The sequence below is a fragment of the Papio anubis genome, chromosome 17 (assembly GCF_008728515.1).
Source record: "Papio anubis isolate 15944 chromosome 17, Panubis1.0, whole genome shotgun sequence".
Classification (NCBI taxonomy): domain Eukaryota; kingdom Metazoa; phylum Chordata; class Mammalia; order Primates; family Cercopithecidae; genus Papio; species Papio anubis.
In genome coordinates, this window is record NC_044992.1 from 67,186,894 (window position 1) to 67,204,272 (window position 17,379).

Sequence of the window (17,379 nt, forward strand, 5' to 3'; positions counted from 1 at the left end):
AATAAAAGCACATGTAGGCCGGGCGCGGTGGCTCACGCCTGTAATCCCAACACTGTGGGAGGCCGAGGCGGGTGGATCACAAGGTCAGGAGATAAAAGAGACCACGGTGAAACCCCGTCTCTACTAAAAATACAAAAAATTCGTCAGGCGCGGTGGCGGGCGCCTGTAGTCCCAGCTACTCCGGAGGCTGAGGCAGGAGAATGGCGTGAACCCGGGAGGCGGAGCTTGCAGTGAGCCAAGATCAGCCACTGCACTCCAGCCTGGGCGACAGAGCAAGACTCCGTCTTAAAAAAATAATAATAATTAAATAAATAAATACAAACACGTGTGATTCTGGGACTATTCTCCCAGGAATGATTGCTAAAACTGTACTAAAGCCCCCCATCCCCATTTCTTTCTTTCTTTCTTTCTTTTTTTTGATGTGGAGCCTAGCTCTGTCGCCCAGGCTGGAGTGCAGCCGCGCGATCTCGGCTCGCTGCAGGCTCCGTCCGCCTCCCGGGTTCGTGCCATTCTCCTGCCTCAGCCTCCCGAGTAGCTGGGACCACAGGCGCCCACCACCATGCTCGACTAACTTTTTGTATTTTTTAGTAGAGATGGGGTTTCACCGTATTAGCCAGGATGGTCTCGATCTCCTGACCTCGTGATCCGCCCGCCTCGGCCTCCCAAAGTGCTGGGATTACAGGCGTGAGCCACCGCGCCCGGCCCAATTTTTAAATTTTTTGTAGAGACGGGATCTCACTATGTTGCCCAGGCTGATCTCACACCCCTAACTTCAAACGATCCGACCACTTCAGCCTCCAAAGCTACTATAAGGGTAGCCAAACCTGCCCTTATAGTCAGTGTAGGCAGTACTCGTGCTCACCGGGAGAGGGCACCATTCAGGCAAGGACAGCTTGTGCAGAGGCGTGAAGGGAGCGCGTGGCTCCTCTCCTAGGCCACGGACCACACCTTCCTCCAGAAGAGCCACTATCACCATGGTGACCACCCCAGCTATGCCAAGCCCCGGCTGCCCCTGCCCGTGTTCACCGTGCAACATTATGCAGGGACTGTCACCTACCAGGTACCTGGCCTCAGGGACAGACCAGGGTGAATCAGCGAGGGCAGTGTCCCCTCCCAAGCTGAGTCACCCAACAGCGGAGAGGAGTGGGTGTGGGGAGGCCCCTTGCAAGGCTTGGACACCTGCCCCTGCCTGAGCCATGGGCCCTGCCCAGTTCTGAGCATGGTTTACTGAGTTCTAGGTGACAATAATGGGGTCAGGGAGTGGAAGCCTTGGGGCCCTCCAGACAAGTGGGCAGAGCACAAGCCTGGGACCTGATGACCTTGGCAGTTTACTTCACCTTCTCAGCCTCCATTTCCTCACCTGTGAAATGGGCTTGGAGACCTAAGCTCTGGCATTGCTGTGAGGGTTAGATGTACTAATGTGGAGATGGCCTGGCAGGTGCCTGGCACATGGTAGGTGCTCACTGAATGAACTTCCTTTCCCCCTTCTGAGTTCTATGCCTACCAAGAAGCTGCACGCATGCCTACCCCAGGAGGAGAGGCACTGGGGATGGGGGAGTGGGGGCTGGAATAAAGGGAAGGACAGGAGGGAGAATCAGTTCTCCCTGAAGGAGATGGCACACTTGACTTGGAGAAGAAAAACTACAAACTACCCAGGAGTTGCCCCCCAAAAAAGAAATACAAGGAGTTCAAGAAAGCTAGAAAAATGTAAATCAAAAAAGCTTTAACGTGGAGAGGCAGGCAACATTCTTGTCTAGTCAAGCTATTGACTAGCACAGGTTAAAGCCCCAGTGGGGAGAGTGGGGTATTGCTGGGGACTGGACCTTTCCGTGGAGTGGAATGGAAAGTCCAGTGACATTCCATGGCTAGCTAAGGGACTGGAAAATCACCAAGGCCGCCTTTCAGGTCACTTGGGGAGAGGGTAGATTCTTCTCCTCCATACCCAGCCTCCCCTCCTTGGTTCCTGCTCCCCTCTCTTTCTCCGCTTCCCTCCCCGCCTGCATGGTCTCTTGTAGGTTCACAAGTTTTTAAACAGAAACCGGGATCAGCTGGACCCTGCCGTGGTGGAGATGCTTGGCCAGAGCCAGCTCCAGGTGCCCATCTGCCCTTCCAGGCCCCCACCTGCTCCATACTTTTTCCCCTAATTCTGTCTTTTTCCCCCTGGGTGCTCTTGCCCAAGGGTTGGCCCTCAAGTCTGTGGCACCTTGGGCCATGGGCTGAGCTTGCCAGGGTCTGGATGCTGAGGGCTGGCCCATTCTGGCTCTCCTGGGCTGCAGGGTGGATGGGCAGGCCCCAGCAGCCAGCTGGCTCAGCTCTTCACCCCCACAGCTGGTGGGCAGCCTGTTCCAGGAGGCAGAGCCCCAGTCCAGGGGAGGGCGAGGCAGACCCACGCTGGCCTCTCGCTTCCAGCAGGCCCTGGGGGACCTCATAGCCCGGCTGGGCAGGTGAGAACAGCGGCAGCCACACCAGACCCCAGGGAGTTATATGGGGCACTGGTCTGTGCCCAAGTGACCCCCCTTTCCCTCATCAGGAGCCATGTCTATTTCATCCAATGCCTCAACCCTAACCCTGGAAAGGTGAGCTCCCCAGCAACTGGCCTCGGGACCCTCCCCCGCCCTGCACCTCCCTCCGCACAGCTCCAGGCCCCTTGACTCCAGCTGTCTTTGGCTCTGTCTTGTGGCCACAGCTTCCAGGCCTCTTTGACGTGGGACATGTGACAGAGCAACTGCACCAGGCAGCCATACTGGAGGCCGTGGGCACCCGCAGTGCCAACTTCCCCGTGCGTGTGCCCTTTGGGGCCTTCCTGGCCAGGTGGGGCCCAGCACCTCAGGGCAGGACTGACAAGGAGGCCCCGGGAGTGACCGGCAGCCCTGGGGGTCCTTCCGATTGGAGATGGACTCACTCTGCCCAGGACTGGGCCTAGCCCCCAACCCTCCCTCTGTCTCCTCGTCCTCTCATCCTCTTTCTCTCTCTCTCTCCATCTCACTCTCTTCGACCATTCATCATTTCTCCTCCTCTCTGCAAACCTTTCCTGTGCTGATTCCCCGGGCACCAGAGATGAGGTGGGAGCAGTACCTGCCCTGGGCGGGGCTCACAGTCTAATACCCACGGCAGCTGTCCAGGAAGTGCAGGCTGAAGCAGTGAGATGGGAGGGGGGACGGAGTGAGAAAAGAGCCTTTCAGAAGGGCAGGAGGGGCGGGGTGGCACACGGAGCTGCCTGGAACCCGGAGGCGGCTTTGTTCCCGGAGTTCAGAAACCTCGAGAAAAGCTGGTGACATTGTTTTGTTGTTTGTCTATCTGGCCTTTGGCTATTGACTGGATGACCTCTTGGGAATCCTCTGAAGGGCTGGAGTTTCCCCCAAGGACAGGGACAGAGTGGGCAGGTGGAGTCACTTCTCGCCGATGTCCAGCCGAGCTGGGCTGGTGGCTGCCCAGAAGGGAGGTGGCGGTTGCTAGGAGCAGCAGCTTCACCCCGGGGCTCTGCGGACCTCCTTAGCCTGTGATGGCCTTGGCAATGGGGATGGCCTGGTTGGGGGACTGAGCTGAAGGCAGGCAGTAGGGATGGGTGTGCCCAGCCTTGAGTCAGATCCTGAGAAGCTCCAGGGCGGAGCATGTTCAGTCTCTGCCATCTGGAAACCTACCAGCTACGGCAATTGTCACCTCCAACAAGAAGCCCTGAGCCCGGAAGCTGGGTGAGAGGAGCTTCGAGGTACAACTCTCCACCCAGCACAGACCAGGTCTGCTGATCTGTACCATTCCCTGATGCACTGTGGCATCCCGTGACCACAGACTGTCACCCATGTGTCCCCAGAACCTGCAGAGTGCTTTCTTGGTATGGACTAACTACTGAGTGTCCATTGAGCCAAACTGGTACCACGATCTGGACCTGTGAAGTGTCCTTCAACACTCCCCCACCCACCCCTTCCTGCCATGCCCCTCCCTCCCTTCCACACCCCTCCCTCCCTCCCACACCCCTCCCTCCCTCCCACAAACTTGTCTTGAGACCCACTGTGTTGGGTGGCAAGGAGACTAAGGCCTTGGGAACCACATTCCTGTTGCTCCCGTGGCCCAGAACCAGCCCTCATGCCTCCTGGGCACACCGTGTTCACCTGTTTTCCCCCTGAGCTCCAGCACAGAGGCCCTCCCTGCCCAAGTTCACTTCAGTGTCTCGGCGCCCAGCTGAGCACCTGGCATAGAGCAGGCAACTTCCAAATTTTTTAATGATCTAGAAATGGAATAAATACCAAGGGGCTCAGGGTGTCGCACAGCAAGTGTGAAAGGACTGGGAGCGCTGGCTCACGCCTGTGATCCCGGAACTTTGGGAGGCCGAGGCAGGCGGATCACCTGAGGTCGGGAGATCAAGACCAGCCTGACCAATATGGAGAAACCCCATCTCTACCAAAAATACAAAATTAGCCGGGCATGGTGGCGCATGCCAGTAATCCCAGCTACTCAGGAAGCTGAGGCAGGAGAATCACTTGAACCTGGGAGGTGGAGGTTGTGGTGAGCTGAGATTGCACCATTGCACTCCAGCCTGGACAACAAGAGCGAAACTCTGTCTCAAAAAAAAAAAAAAAGTGTAAAAGGAGGTTCTGGCTATTCTGACCTCAGCTTCATCCTTGGAGCAGGTTCCAGGCCCTGGGCTCGGAAGGGCAGGAAGACCTCTCTGACCGGGAGAAGTGTGGTACCATCCTGAGCCAGGTGCTGGGGGCCAAATCACCTCTCTGTCACCTCGGAGCCACCAAGGTGGGTGTGTGTATCCCTGTGTGCAGAGGGCAGCATGAATGGGAAAGGAGAGATGCAGTCTGGGCCCAAAGGGACAAACCCAGGATTTGGGGATCCATCCAAGTGGTGGGAGACAGAAGGACTGGGTGCCAGGCTGGCCTCAGCACCCCAGAAGAACAAATGGTTTGGCTGGAAGGGAAGAGGCTGAGACCAGAGAAGGAGAGCAGGCAGGGCTGGCTCCTGGCTCCTGCCTACAGCCTGCACCTCTGCCCACAGGTCCTGCTGCAGGAGCAGGGCTGGCAGCAGCTGGAGGAGCTCCGGGACCAGCAGCGCTCCCAGGCCCTGGTCAACTTGCACCGTAGCTTCCACACATGCATCTCCCGCCAGCGCGTCCTGCCCCGGATGCAGGCTCGCATGCGTGGGTTCCAGGCCAGGTCTGCAAGCATTGGAGCCAGGGCTGAAGTGGGTGTGGTGAGGCCGTGGGCTCATCCTCCAGGTGGTGGGGCAAGGTTGGGGAAACATAGTGCCTCAGGGCAAGTCATCCTGCCCCATCGGCATGTGACTGTCCTTGGGCATTCCCCCCATACCCATGCAGCCTCTGCTTGAATACCCCAGTCACGAGAAACTTATTACCTGCTGAGGCCACCTGAACCTATGGTCCTGACTCCTTTATCATTCTCTTTTCTTTTTTTTTTTTTGAGACGGAGTCTCACTCTGTCGCCCAGGCTGGAGTGCAGTGGCCGGATCTCAGCTCACTGCAAGCTCCGCCTCCTGGGTTCACACCATTCTCCCGCCTCAGCCTCCCGAGTAGCTGGGACCACAGGCGCCCGCCACCTCGCCCGGCTAATTTTTTGTATTTTTTAGTAGAGATGGGGTTTCACCGTGTTAGCCAGCATGGTCTCGATCTCCTGACCTCGTGATCCGCCCATCTCGGCCCCCCAAAGTGCTGGGATTACAGGCTTGAGCCACCGCGCCCAGCCGATCATTCTCTTTTCTAGTCTGTTTTCCACACTGTGGGAACAATCTTTTTTTCTTTTCTTTTCTTTTCTTTTTCTTTTTTTGAGACGGAGTTTTGCTCTTGTTGCCCAGGCTGGAGTGCAATGGCACAATCTCAGCTCACTGCAACCTCTGCCTCCCGGGTTCAAGCCTCTCAAGTAGCTGAGATTTTTTAGTAGAGACAGTTTCACTATGTTGGCCAGGCTGGTCTCGAACTCCTGACCTTGTGATCTGCCTACCTCAGTCTCCCAAAGTGCTGGGATTATAGGCGTGAGCCACCACGCCTGGCCTTTTTTGTGTTTTTGTAGAGACGGGGTTTCACCATGTTGGCCAGGCTGGTCTCTAGCTCCTGGTCTCAAGTGATCCTTCCACTTCAGCCTCCCAAGGTACAGGGATTACAGTTGTGATACAGGTATGAGACACTGCATCCGGCCAATGATGTTACTTTTTTTTTTTTTTTTTTTGAGACGGAGTCTCGCTCTGTCCCCCTGGCTGGAGTGCAGTGGCGCGATCTCGGCTCACTGCAAGCTCCGCCTCCCGGGTTCCTGCCATTCTCCTGCCTCAGCCTCCCAAGCAGCTGGGACTACAGGCGCCCACCACTGCGCCCAGCTAATTTTTTGTATTTTTAGTAGAGATGGGGTTTCACCGTGGTCTCGATCTCCTGACCTTGTGATCCGCCCGCCTCGGCCTCCCAAAGTGCTGGAATTACAGGCGTGAGCCACCGTGCCCGGCCGATGTTACTTTTTAATAAGTTCTGCTTCTTTTTTTTTTTTTACAAGACAGGGTCTGGCTCTGTCACCCAGGCTAAAGAGCAGTGACCCAGTCATAGCTCCTACCTCAGCCTCCCAAGTAGCTAGAACTACAAGGACACACCATCATGCCTGGCTAATTTTAAAAATATTTTTTGTAAAGATGAGGTCTTGCTATGTTGCCCAGGCTGGTCTTGAACTCCTAGTCTCAAGCAATTCTCCTTCCTCAGCCTCCTACAGTGCTGAGATTACAGGCATGAGCTACCATGCCAAGCTAAGGGAAATTTTTTTTTTTTTTTTTTTTTTGGTCAGTGTGCATACGGGGAACTGATCTGAACCCAGGTAGTCTAGGCCCAGAGTCAGAGTCAGATCTTAATCCCTCAGGCTAAACAGCCTCTCAATTTACTTGTTCTCCTCCTTCCCTCCCTCTCTCCTCCCTCCTCCTCTCTCTCTCTTTCCTTCCTTCCTTTTTTCTGTCTTTCTCTCTTTCTCTTTCTTTTTCTCTTTTCTTTTCTTTCTCTTTCTTCCTCTTTCTTTTTTTTTTTTTTTTTTTTTTAGGTTGGTTTTTTCCGCTTTTCCCCCTGTTTTTGTGTTTGGGGTGGATTTGCCGGATCTCAGCTCACTGCAAGCTCCGCCTCCCGGGTTCACGCCATTCTCCGGCCTCAGCCTCCCGAGTAGCTGGGACTATAGGCGCCCACCACCTCGCCCGGCTATTTTTTGTATTTCTTAGTAGAGACGGGGTTTCACCGTGTTAGCCAGGATGGTCTCGATCTCCTGACCTCGTGATCCGCCCGTCTCGGCCTCCCAAAGTGCTGGGATTACAGGCTTGAGCCACCGCGCCCGGCCACTTTCTTCCTTGTTCTTTCTTTCTCTCTTTCTTCTTTCTTTCTCTTTCTCTTTCTCTTTCTTTTTCTCTTTTCTTTCTCTTTCTTCCTCTTTCTTTCTTTCTTTCTTTCTTCCTTTCTTCCTTTTCTTTCTTCCTTTCTTCCTTTTCTCTCTTTCTTTCTCCCTCCCTTCCTCCCTTCCTTCATTCCTTCCTGACTGAGTCTTGCTCTGTCACCCAGCCTGGAGCACAATGGCGCAATCTAGGCTCACTTGAATCTCTGCCTCCCAGGTTCAAGCAATTCTCATGCCTCAGCCTCCTGAGGAGCTGGGATTACAGGTGTGCTGTAATTTTTGTATTTTTAGTAGAGACAGGGTTTTGCCATGTTGGCCAGGCTGGTCTTGAACTCCTGACCTCAAGTGATCCACTCGCCTTGGCCTCCCAAAGTGCTGCGATTACAGGCATGAGCCACTGCACCCGACCCTTGCTCTTCTTTTGAAGTATCCTATTCTTTTCCTGTTGTTTCTGTGAAGCATCCAGGGCTTCTCTAGTCCAAAGTCAGTTTTTACATGAATGTCCAGGCTTAGGGGATTCCAATGCCAGGCAGGAAGCATAAGTTTGGACTCTTCATTTTGCCCCCACCCTCTCCCGGCCTCCAGGAAGCGGTGCCTCCGGCGGCGGGCAGCTCTGGGACAGCTGAACACCATGCTGCTGGTGGCCCAGCCCCTGCTCCGGAGGCGGCAGAGACTGCAGGTACAGGGGCTTGGCGGGGGGCAGCTCAGGGTAGAAGCCAGGCTGCCTGAGCTGGCCGAACTGGCCAAATCCCAGCAGCATCGACCCTCTCAGCCCAGCATCTCAAGGACTGTGGCTTTGGACACAGTGCTCCTTGAACTCATCCCTTTTCCCTCCGGCCGGGTTAGGCTGGGGCCTTTGGAAGGTGCTGTCTTCTTCCATTCCTGCCCACTCTCCCCAGGGCCTGGCTCTTCCCTCTTGCCTAGGGTTCCCATCCCCTCCAGGCTTCCCCTGGGCCCCTTCCGCTCCCCTCTTTTGCCTGATAACTCTCATCTAAGGTCTATAAAGCAGCTCAAAGGTCAATGCCCACGTGCTACCCCCTCTCTGACCCCTCCCTGCCTGGACTTTGTCCCCTGGGACCATTTCTTCCCTTCTTCCTGCCCTCTTCCCGGTGCCCTGGCAGATGGGCACGGACGCCCACAGCGCTAAGGCTGGTGAGGGCCCTGGAGGGCCAGGGGTAGCTGACCCCTCCTGATCTGTTCTCGCTCCTTTGCTGAGAGCCTCCCAGGGGCAGGAGGGGACAGCTGAACTTCAGAGCTGGGGAGGTGCCCCCAGGTGACTCACATGGGAGGCATCAGCTCTTTCCACATCTCCTCCAACAGCTTGGGCACTGGCAGGGCTGGCACAGCAGCGAAAGGGCCTTGGAGAGAGTGCCAAGCATGGTAGGTGGCCTGGAAGGTGGGGGGTTCTACGTGGGACTATGAACCTGCTGAGACTGGGATGGCTTAGAGGGCTGCCAGGGTGCTACTATGGGTCCTGTCCCTCAGGGCCAGACATTGCACCTCCTGAGAAGAGGACCTGGGTGCCCTTGGCTCTTGGTTTCCCTCAGAGGGTCCTTGGGGCTCTGTTTGTTTGAGTGTCCAGGGTTAGAATCCTTGGTCTTTGCCTGGGTGTGGTGGCTCATACCCGTAATCCCAGCACTTTGAGGCTGAGGTGAGAGGATTGCTTGAGCCCAGGAATTTGAGACCAGCCTGGGTAACATCTCTACAAAAACAGTAAAAGTCAGCTGGACACAGTAGCACACGCCTGTAGTCTCAGCTACTCAAGAGGCTGAGGCGGGAGGGTCGCTTGAGCTTGAGCCTCGGAAGTCAAGGCTGCAGTGAGCCGTGATCGCACCACTGCACTCTAGCCTGGGTGACAGAGACCCTGTCTCAAATTAAAAAAAAAAAAATACCTGGTCTCTGGAGGGGATGTTTATAATCTTGGGGGTAAGGGTGTGGGGATGGACACTGGTCCCTAGGCCCCTCCTGTGGATCCTGGGTAAATGGGTCCCCTCTGCCAGGAGCTGGGGCGCTTGGAGATTCCGGCTGAGCTGGCCGTCATGCTGAAGACGGCAGAAGGTAAGTCTTGTTGGCGTCCTCTTGTTAGGACCCCTTCTCCAGTCCCTTTACCGTGGGATGTGTCTGTCCCTTGTGGTTCCTCCCTCTGATGCTCCAGGCTCTGCTAAGCTCACTGCTTGGGTCCCAGTGGACAGGGGCTGATGGCTCGTGGGGAGGGGTGGAGGTGGTCCCAGGGCCAGGTACCACACCTGGGTGTTCCTGGGCTGCCTCCCGGTGCTTGTTCCCAGGCCATCAGGATGCCCTGGCTGGGAGCATCACAGAGTGCCTGCCCCCTGAGGTTCCTGCCCGGCCCAGCCTGACTCTCCCACCAGACATTGACCGGTTCCCTTTCTCCAGCTTCGTCTCCATCGGCTTTCAGGTAGGTGCCCAGGCCTAAGCTCTTCCCACTAGCCTCACCATTCTGAGTTAGCACCTGCCTGGCAGAAGCTGCGTTTTTCCCCCTGCTTTCAGCTATTTCCCTCCTCCCTCCCCAGCCTTTAGGGCTGTGAATAGCGCTGAATTGCTCTGAAAATAACCGTTGAATGTAAATGTCTCACCATAGAGTGTTATCAGTGTTATTGGATGGGAGAAGTTATTTAGATCCACAATGCCACACCTTTGTTGTACCTGCAGTAGTGCCCTGCTTTTGAAGTCATGACCTTAACGATGTTTATTGACAAGGGAAACTGTCCAGACTTCAGCAGTAAATACAAATGCAGGATTCAAAACTGTACATACAGTCCGGGCATGGTGGCTCATGCTTGTAATCCCAGCACTTTGGGAGGCCGAGGTGGGTGGATCACCTGAGGTCAGGAGTTCGAGACCAGCCTGGCCAACATGGTGAAACCCAGTCTCTACTAAAAGTACAAAAATTAGCTGGGCATGATGGCAGGTGCCTGTAATCCCAGCTACTCAGGAGGCTGAGACAGGAGAATCACTTGAACCTGGGAGGTGGAGGCTGCAGTGAGCTGAGATTGTGCCACTGCACTCCAGCCTGGGTGACAGAGCAAGACTCTTCCCTCAAAAGAAAAAAAAAAAAAAAAAAACAGCATTAAGATGCATTTCTGTCCAGCCCTCTGCCTCTCCCGAAGTGCCTGCTCCGGTGGGGCTCCCCTGGGTCTGTCTGACAGCTGGTGAGCGTGGACTAGCCCTCCTTCCTTGCAGGAGCCATCCCTGCCCAGGCCAGGGCAGCCACTGGTGAAGCCCCTAACCCAGCTGGACGGAGAGAACCCTCAGCATGCCCTGGACATCAACAAAGTGGTGAGTGACACATTGGAGAAGGGACAGGATGGGCGCCTGGGAGCCCTGTACGTCTTGTCCTTACCCAGCTATGTCGGCAGATGCTGCGGCTCCTGGGGGATGGATCCCTAGAGTCCTGGCAGAGGCAGACCATGGGCACATACCTGGTGCGGCAGGGGCAGTGCCAGCCAGGGCTGCGGAATGAGCTCTTCAGCCAGCTGGTGGCCCAGCTATGGCAGAACCCAGACGAACAGCAGAGCCAGCGGGGCTGGGCCCTCATGGCTGTTCTGCTCAGCGCCTTCCCCCCACTGCCTGTCCTGCAGAAGCCGCTGCTCAAGTAAGGGGCCTGGAAGGTGGGGACCTGGCAGGTGGGGTCGCTGGATCACCCTGCCTCCACTGCAGCCTGTGCCTGCCCTGCAGGTTCGTGTCTGACCAGGCCCCCAGGGGCATGGCAGCGCTGTGCCAGCACAAGCTGCTGGGGGCCTTGGAGCAGTCGCAGTTGGCCCCAGGGGCCACTCGGGCCCACCCTCCAACCCAGCTGGAGTGGATGGCCGGATGGCGGCGGGGCCGCATGGCGCTGGACGTGTTCACCTTCAGCGGTGAGGGCTGCCTCGGCTGACGCCTCCCAGGCCTGAAGTGGGGCCAGCCCTACCCCTTTGCCCTCCCCGGAACCCCTTCCTGCCCCAGCCTTCCTGCTGCCCTGTCCTCAGTGACCCTGTTCTCTCTCCCCTCTGTCCTGCTTTTGAAACCCTCATGGGGACAGCAGCCCCTTCCTGTCAGGGTGGACCCTGCTGTCCCTCACTCTTGTCCCCGACCCCCGCGCCCCTATAGAGGAGTGCTACTCAGCCGAGGTGGAGTCCTGGACCACCGGGGAGCAGCTGGCTGGGTGGATCCTGCAGAGCAGGTATGGCGACCGGGGATGGGGGACAGTGTGGCCAAAGTGATCATTGTGCCCCCAGTCTCGGGGGCAGGGAGGGGAGGTGCCCTGGGGTGGGCAGGGGCCAGACTGCAGATGGCGATGGGGAGCCAGGAGCAGATTAGAAATGAGGGGCATGGGAGCTCCCATGGCCCAGATTCTAACTCAGTAGATCAGAAAATAAATGCCCACACTGGAGCCCTTGTGGAAATGGAGGGCCGTGAGGTGAGGAGTAGTCCCCGCTGCCGAGACAACCTGGGTCCCGGACCAGGTGGTTCCAGGGCCACCCTCCCTTCCCCAGTCCTCCGCCTTGTGGTCCTTGCCCCTTCTGGATGGCCGCCTGCCTCACTGACTGCTCCCCTCCCACCCAGAGGCCTGGAGGTGCCTCCCCGGGGCTGGTCCGTGTCACTGCATTCCAGGGACACATGGCAGGACTTGGCTGGCTGCGACTTTGTGCTGGACCTAATCAGCCAGACTGAGGACCTGGGGGACCCAGCTGCTCCCCACAGCTACCCCATCACTCCTCTTGGCTCGTAAGTGCCACCCAGCACCCCTCTCCCTGGCCTGCTCCTGCTGGGGAACCCCACAGCCACCCTGCCACACCCAGGGGTTTATAGGAGCTGCCACAGGCCCAGCCCTCCCACCCAGCCTCCTCCCAACCATGGGGCGACCCCCACAGGAGCTCCTACCTCTTGCCCCAGCCTGGGTGATCCTCAGCTTTGGCCACCCCCTTAACTAGATCCTGTTTCCTGCAGAACCGAGGCCATTCCCCTTGCCCCTGGCATCCAGGCCCCCTCACTGCCCCCAGGACCCCCTCCAGGTCCAGCCCCAACGCTGCCCAGCAGGGACCACACAGGTAAGGCTGGAGTGGGCACATGGAGATTGGCAGAGCATGGGAAGCCCCATGCCCCAGGCCGTGGCACCAACCCTCTCCCTGCCCCACAGGGGAGGTCCAGAGATCAGGGAGCCTGGACGGCTTCCTGGACCAGATCTTCCAGCCAGTGATGTCCTCCGGCCTCAGTGTGAGTCCAGCACAGCCCCTGCATACCCCTGCCCCAACCCCCCAGGGTCTCTGCTGCCCCTTCCATTTTTCTCAGGGCTCTGACTCTGACCTGTGACCATTGTCCCTTCAGGATCTGGAACAAAGCTGGGCTCTGAGCAGCCGCATGAAGGGAGGGGGCGCCGTTGGGCCCACGCAGCAGGGTTACCCCATGGGTGAGTGAGGGCCGATTCCTCACCCAGGGCCTCCGGGCCCGGCAGCATGGCAGGCATGGCCTGGGACCTCTCTGGCAATGGCGATCGGTGCCCTGGCCAGCTCCCTGGTGCCTGATGCTCTTCTCTGTGCCTGGGGCTGGAGGGAGGTGGCATGTGGGTCCAGGCAGGGACTGACGGGGTGGGCGTGTTCCCTCAGTGTACCCAGGAATGATTCAGATGCCTGGATACCAGCCAGGCATGGTCCCTGCACCCATGCCCATGATGCCAGCAATGGGCACAGTCCCTGCCATGCCAGGTAAGGCTGGGCTGGGGGCACCAGAGTCCCTTCTCAGGAGAGCAGTCACCAGCTCTGGGACTGGAGGAGGGAGGGTCCTGCTAGGAGTCCCGAGTGCACAGTGGGCGGAGAGCTTTTGGCCATGGTGCCCACCGCTCTGGCCGCCTGCCGCCCTCACAGCCGTGGTGGTGCCGCCGCAGCCGCCACTTCCCAGCCTGGACGCAGGGCAGCTGGCCATCCAGCAGCAGAACTTCATCAACCAGCAGGCACTGATCCTGGTGAGTGCTGGCAGGGCCCTGGGGCTACCTGGTGGAAGGAGGTCTATGGCTCGGGGATGAGGGTCTGAACCGGCTGCTCCTCCTGCTTCAGGCCCAGCAGATGACAGCTCAGGCCATGACCCTGTCCCTGGAGCAGCAGACGCAGCAGCAGCAGCGGCAGCGGCAGGCTCGGGCCTCCGAGGCGGCGTCCCAGGCCTCACCCTCAGCCATCGCCTCCAAGCCCAGGAAGCCCCCCACACCCCTGGAGAAGCCACAGCATGACCTGGAATCAGAGGGTGGCTGCCTGAGGGTGAGGAGGTGACCGTGTCCTCAGGAAGGGGTGTGGGGTGGGGGCTGCAGGGGCAGGGGACATGGGCAGGGTGAGTAGGCAAGTGCAGGGAAGAGGCTGCTGGCCCAGGACTGGGGACCCGAGGGGTGTGGCGAGTGTGGCATCCAGGCTGGCTGAGCTGCCACTCACTTCTGCTCCTGCCAGGAGACCTCCGAGGAGGCTGAAGACAGGCCCTGTCGGCCCAAGAGCTTCCAGCAGAAACGGAACTATTTCCAGAAGATGGGTGAGGGCACTTGGGGCGGCAGGCCCCTGTAGAAACACGGCCAGTGCCCCTAGCCTGGGCCAGGGAGGGTGAGGTGTGCTCTGCTCCCCGGAGTTGGTGCGGCCCATCCAGGAGCCCAGCTGGGCTAGTGTGGTAACTTTGAAGGCCATCTGGACACTTGCAGGACAGCCGCAGATCACAGTGAGGGCGGTGAAGCCTCCCGCCAAGGTCCAGATCCCCCAGGGGGAGGCGCAGGAGGAGGAGGAGGAGGAGCAGGAGGAGCAAGAAGTGGAAACAAGAGCAGGTTGTGGGGAGCTGGGCAGGGCCTGGGGCTCCTGTGGCTCTGCACAGCGTTTGGTTTGACGGTCTTTCCTGTTTTCCTGGTCAGTGCCGTCCCCTCCTCCTCCCCCCATCATGAAGAAGCCATTGAAGCAAGGTGGGGCCAAAGCTGCAAAAGAGGCTGAGGCTGAGCCAGTCAAGGAGACAGCGGCCAAGGGCGGTGGCCAAGGGCCAGCCCAAGGCATGGGGATCGTGGTGCGCAGCTCAGACCCCAAGCCCAAGCGGCCACAACCCAGCAGGGAAATTGGCAACATCATCCGCATGTACCAGAGCCGCCCGGGCCCCGTGCCTGTGCCTGTGCAGCCATCCAGGTAGGCCCCCAGGGGGAGGTGGCCAGGGCTGTCCTGCTCCTCGGGGAATCACCCTATGAACTTAGTGACCTCTCACTTCTCCCACGAGGCCTCCCAAAACTTTCCTGAAGAAAATTGACCCCAAGGACGAGGCTCTGGCCAAGCTTGGTATCAACGGTGCCCACTCGTCCCCGCCGGTGAGCACCCCAACCTGTCCCCCCGAGAGTGTGCACTGGGGAGCCCAAGTTCACTGGGTGAACTTGGCCTTGTGCTGTGAATCAGCCCGTGTGCTTTCTCTATATACCCCCAGATGCTGTCCTCCAGCCCAGGAAAGGGCCCCCCACCAGCTGTGGCTCCTCGACCCAAGACCCCACTGCAGCTTGGGCCCTCTAGCTCCATCAAGGAAAAGCAGGGGCCCCTTCTGGACCTGTTTGGCCAGAAGCTGCCCACTGCCCAGACACCCCCACCTCCACCAGCGCCACCACTGCCTCTGCCCGAGGAACCAGGGACCCTTTCAGCCGAGCGTCGTTGTAAGGAACCACACTTCCCCTGCGCCGTGGGCTTCACTGGGGCAGAGGCAGGGTTCGCACAGACTCTTGGTGCCCAGGGTTGAAGGCATTTTGGTGTGGCTGAGGCCAGCTGTTCGGGCTTCTGGACTTTGGAGCCATATGTAGCTGAGGAGTCCCAGCTTCCGTGTTCCCACCCAGGGCAGGGCCTGGGCATCTTTGAGGCTGTCATTGAGAGGCTGTCACACACAGGGTGTTGTCCTTGACGCATACCTGACGGCTCTGTGGAGGAGTCAGTGGTATCACACACAGGGTGTTATCCCTGACACATACCCGACAGCTCTGTGAGGAAGTTAGTGGTCCTGGCTGACGTGGTCATAGAGGGCCCACGAGTCTCAGGGACTCCAGAGAAAGTTTAGGGCCAGAAATGGAGGCAGGAGATGGTGCCGTGGAAGGAGTAAGGCAGCTGGAGGTTGAGAGAGCTGGGCCCTTGGCGGGTTCTTGGGGACAAAGGTCTTCCCTCCCGTGCCCCCATCACTCTGGCTCTGAAGCCCCTCGCTGAGGCTCCTCACCCCTTCCTCCCTGCCAGGCTTGACACAGCCCATGGAGGACCAGGGCGTTTCCACCCAGCTACTCGCGCCCTCTGGCAGCGTGTGCTTCTCCTACACTGGCAAGCCCTGGAAGTTGTTCCTACGCAAGGAGGTGGGCATGAGGGTGGGGCCTTGGCCTGGCCTCTTTGGGCTGGCAGGGAGGCGGCAGGCTTTGTGTGTCCCAGTCTGGAACCCCAGCATCCCCTCCCCACAGCCCACCATCTCAAGGCTGATTTTCCAGGCCTGGGAGGGCAGAGGCTGGCTAGGCAGAGGCACCAGACCCACCGATCTTTGTCCTTCTGTGCCCTCCTCCAGGTGTTCTACCCACGGGAGAACTTGAGCCATCCCTACTACCTGCGGCTGCTCTGTGAGCAGGTGAGAGCTGGCCCACCTGCCAGCCTGAGACATCTGTACAGACAGCATCCCTGGTGCTCTTTGTCTAATGGCTGGGCCAGGTTAACACCATGTAGGGCATGTTGGCAGCCAGCACTAGGGGCCACTTCTGTGTGCCCAGCCCTGCCTTCATTGAATCTTCACAACATCCCTAAAAAGTAGGGACCATGGCCAGGTGCGATGCTCACGCCTGTAATCCCAGCACTTTGGGAGGCCAGGGCAGGTGGATCACGAGGTCAGGAGTTCGGTACCAGCCTGGCCAACATGGTGAAACTCTGTCTCTACTAAAAATACAAAAATTAGTCATGGTGGGGCACACCTGTAATCCCAGCTACTTGGGAGGCTGAGGCAGGAGAATTGCTTGAACCCGGGAGACAGAGGTTGTAGTGAACCGAGATTGTGCCACTGTACTCCAGCCTGGGTGACAGAGCGAGACTGTGTCTCAACAACAAGAAGAAGAAGAAGTAGGGACCATTATTCACCTAGTTTTTTTTTTTTTTTTTTTTTTTTTTGAGACGGAGTCTCGCTCTGTCGCCCAGGTTGGAGTGCAGTGGCCGGATCTCAGCTCACTGCAAGCTCCGCTTCCCGGGTTCATGCCATTCTCCTGCCTCAGCCTCCCGAGTAGCTGGGACTACAGGCGCCCGCCACCTCACCCGGCTAGTTTTTTGTATTTTTTAGTAGAGAGGGGGTTTCACCGTGTTAGCCAGGATGGTCTCGATCTCCTGACCTCGTGATCCGCCCGTCTCGGCCTCCCAAAGTGCTAGGATTACAGGCTTGAGCCACCGCGCCCGGCTATTCACCTAGTTTTATAGATAAAGATTAAAAATAAAGTGTGTACAGTGCACAACACAGGCTCTAGCATGCAATAGGTACTTAATAAATAGTTGTGACTTTGCCACCTCTGAACGCTCCCAGGAGTGAGCCTCTGTTCCCCCAGATTCTGCAGTAGCAGCCGCCCCCTGCCCCGAACAATCATATATCTGGGCTGACCCAGGGGCAGTTACCATGGGGTCTCTGGGCAGTGGGTGAAAAGGGAAGGCTGGCAGTTGCAGGGGAGGGGACATGTGAGACGTGTGAATGGAGGTGGCCCAAGCCCTCTGTCCCTCCCTGCCCCACCTAGGCCTTCTGCTTAGCATACAGGCCACGGGGGCCAGGGCGCCCTCCATCAACCTCCCCAGCTTTTCCTTCATGCATGTTGCTGGCTGCTCTGGGGGTGGGCTCTGTCTCAGGACCCAGTGGTGACTACCTAGCTCTGCCCCCAGATCCTGCGGGACACCTTCTCCGAGTCCTGTATCCGGATTTCCCAGGATGAGCGACGGAAAATGAAAGACCTGCTGGGTATGGGTCCAGGCACCGTGGAGTTGGGAGCTTGAGTGCTGGGGGCTGCGCCTGCCCTGAAGGAGGG

The 17,379-nt window shown here is 58.1% G+C and overlaps 1 protein-coding gene across 1 annotated transcript in view; it reads left to right on the forward strand.

Moving 5' to 3' along the window:
* Window positions 1-17,379, forward strand: part of MYO15B (myosin XVB) — a 38,421-nt gene that overhangs the window by 13,166 nt on the left and 7,876 nt on the right. Inside the window, exons 16-45 of the mRNA XM_021927974.2 lie at window positions 935-1,060; window positions 2,016-2,093; window positions 2,329-2,444; window positions 2,531-2,576; window positions 2,687-2,811; window positions 4,629-4,746; window positions 5,002-5,159; window positions 7,953-8,046; window positions 8,688-8,747; window positions 9,368-9,425; window positions 9,653-9,783; window positions 10,569-10,664; window positions 10,745-10,980; window positions 11,064-11,242; window positions 11,475-11,547; window positions 11,931-12,092; window positions 12,315-12,415; window positions 12,505-12,581; window positions 12,693-12,774; window positions 12,971-13,069; window positions 13,229-13,326; window positions 13,418-13,615; window positions 13,799-13,877; window positions 14,041-14,160; window positions 14,245-14,506; window positions 14,595-14,682; window positions 14,796-15,015; window positions 15,581-15,693; window positions 15,897-15,956; window positions 17,237-17,312. Of these exons, the coding sequence (XP_021783666.2) occupies window positions 935-1,060; window positions 2,016-2,093; window positions 2,329-2,444; window positions 2,531-2,576; window positions 2,687-2,811; window positions 4,629-4,746; window positions 5,002-5,159; window positions 7,953-8,046; window positions 8,688-8,747; window positions 9,368-9,425; window positions 9,653-9,783; window positions 10,569-10,664; window positions 10,745-10,980; window positions 11,064-11,242; window positions 11,475-11,547; window positions 11,931-12,092; window positions 12,315-12,415; window positions 12,505-12,581; window positions 12,693-12,774; window positions 12,971-13,069; window positions 13,229-13,326; window positions 13,418-13,615; window positions 13,799-13,877; window positions 14,041-14,160; window positions 14,245-14,506; window positions 14,595-14,682; window positions 14,796-15,015; window positions 15,581-15,693; window positions 15,897-15,956; window positions 17,237-17,312 (3,529 nt within the window). The remainder of the gene's footprint in view (window positions 1-934; window positions 1,061-2,015; window positions 2,094-2,328; window positions 2,445-2,530; window positions 2,577-2,686; window positions 2,812-4,628; window positions 4,747-5,001; window positions 5,160-7,952; window positions 8,047-8,687; window positions 8,748-9,367; window positions 9,426-9,652; window positions 9,784-10,568; window positions 10,665-10,744; window positions 10,981-11,063; window positions 11,243-11,474; window positions 11,548-11,930; window positions 12,093-12,314; window positions 12,416-12,504; window positions 12,582-12,692; window positions 12,775-12,970; window positions 13,070-13,228; window positions 13,327-13,417; window positions 13,616-13,798; window positions 13,878-14,040; window positions 14,161-14,244; window positions 14,507-14,594; window positions 14,683-14,795; window positions 15,016-15,580; window positions 15,694-15,896; window positions 15,957-17,236; window positions 17,313-17,379) is intronic.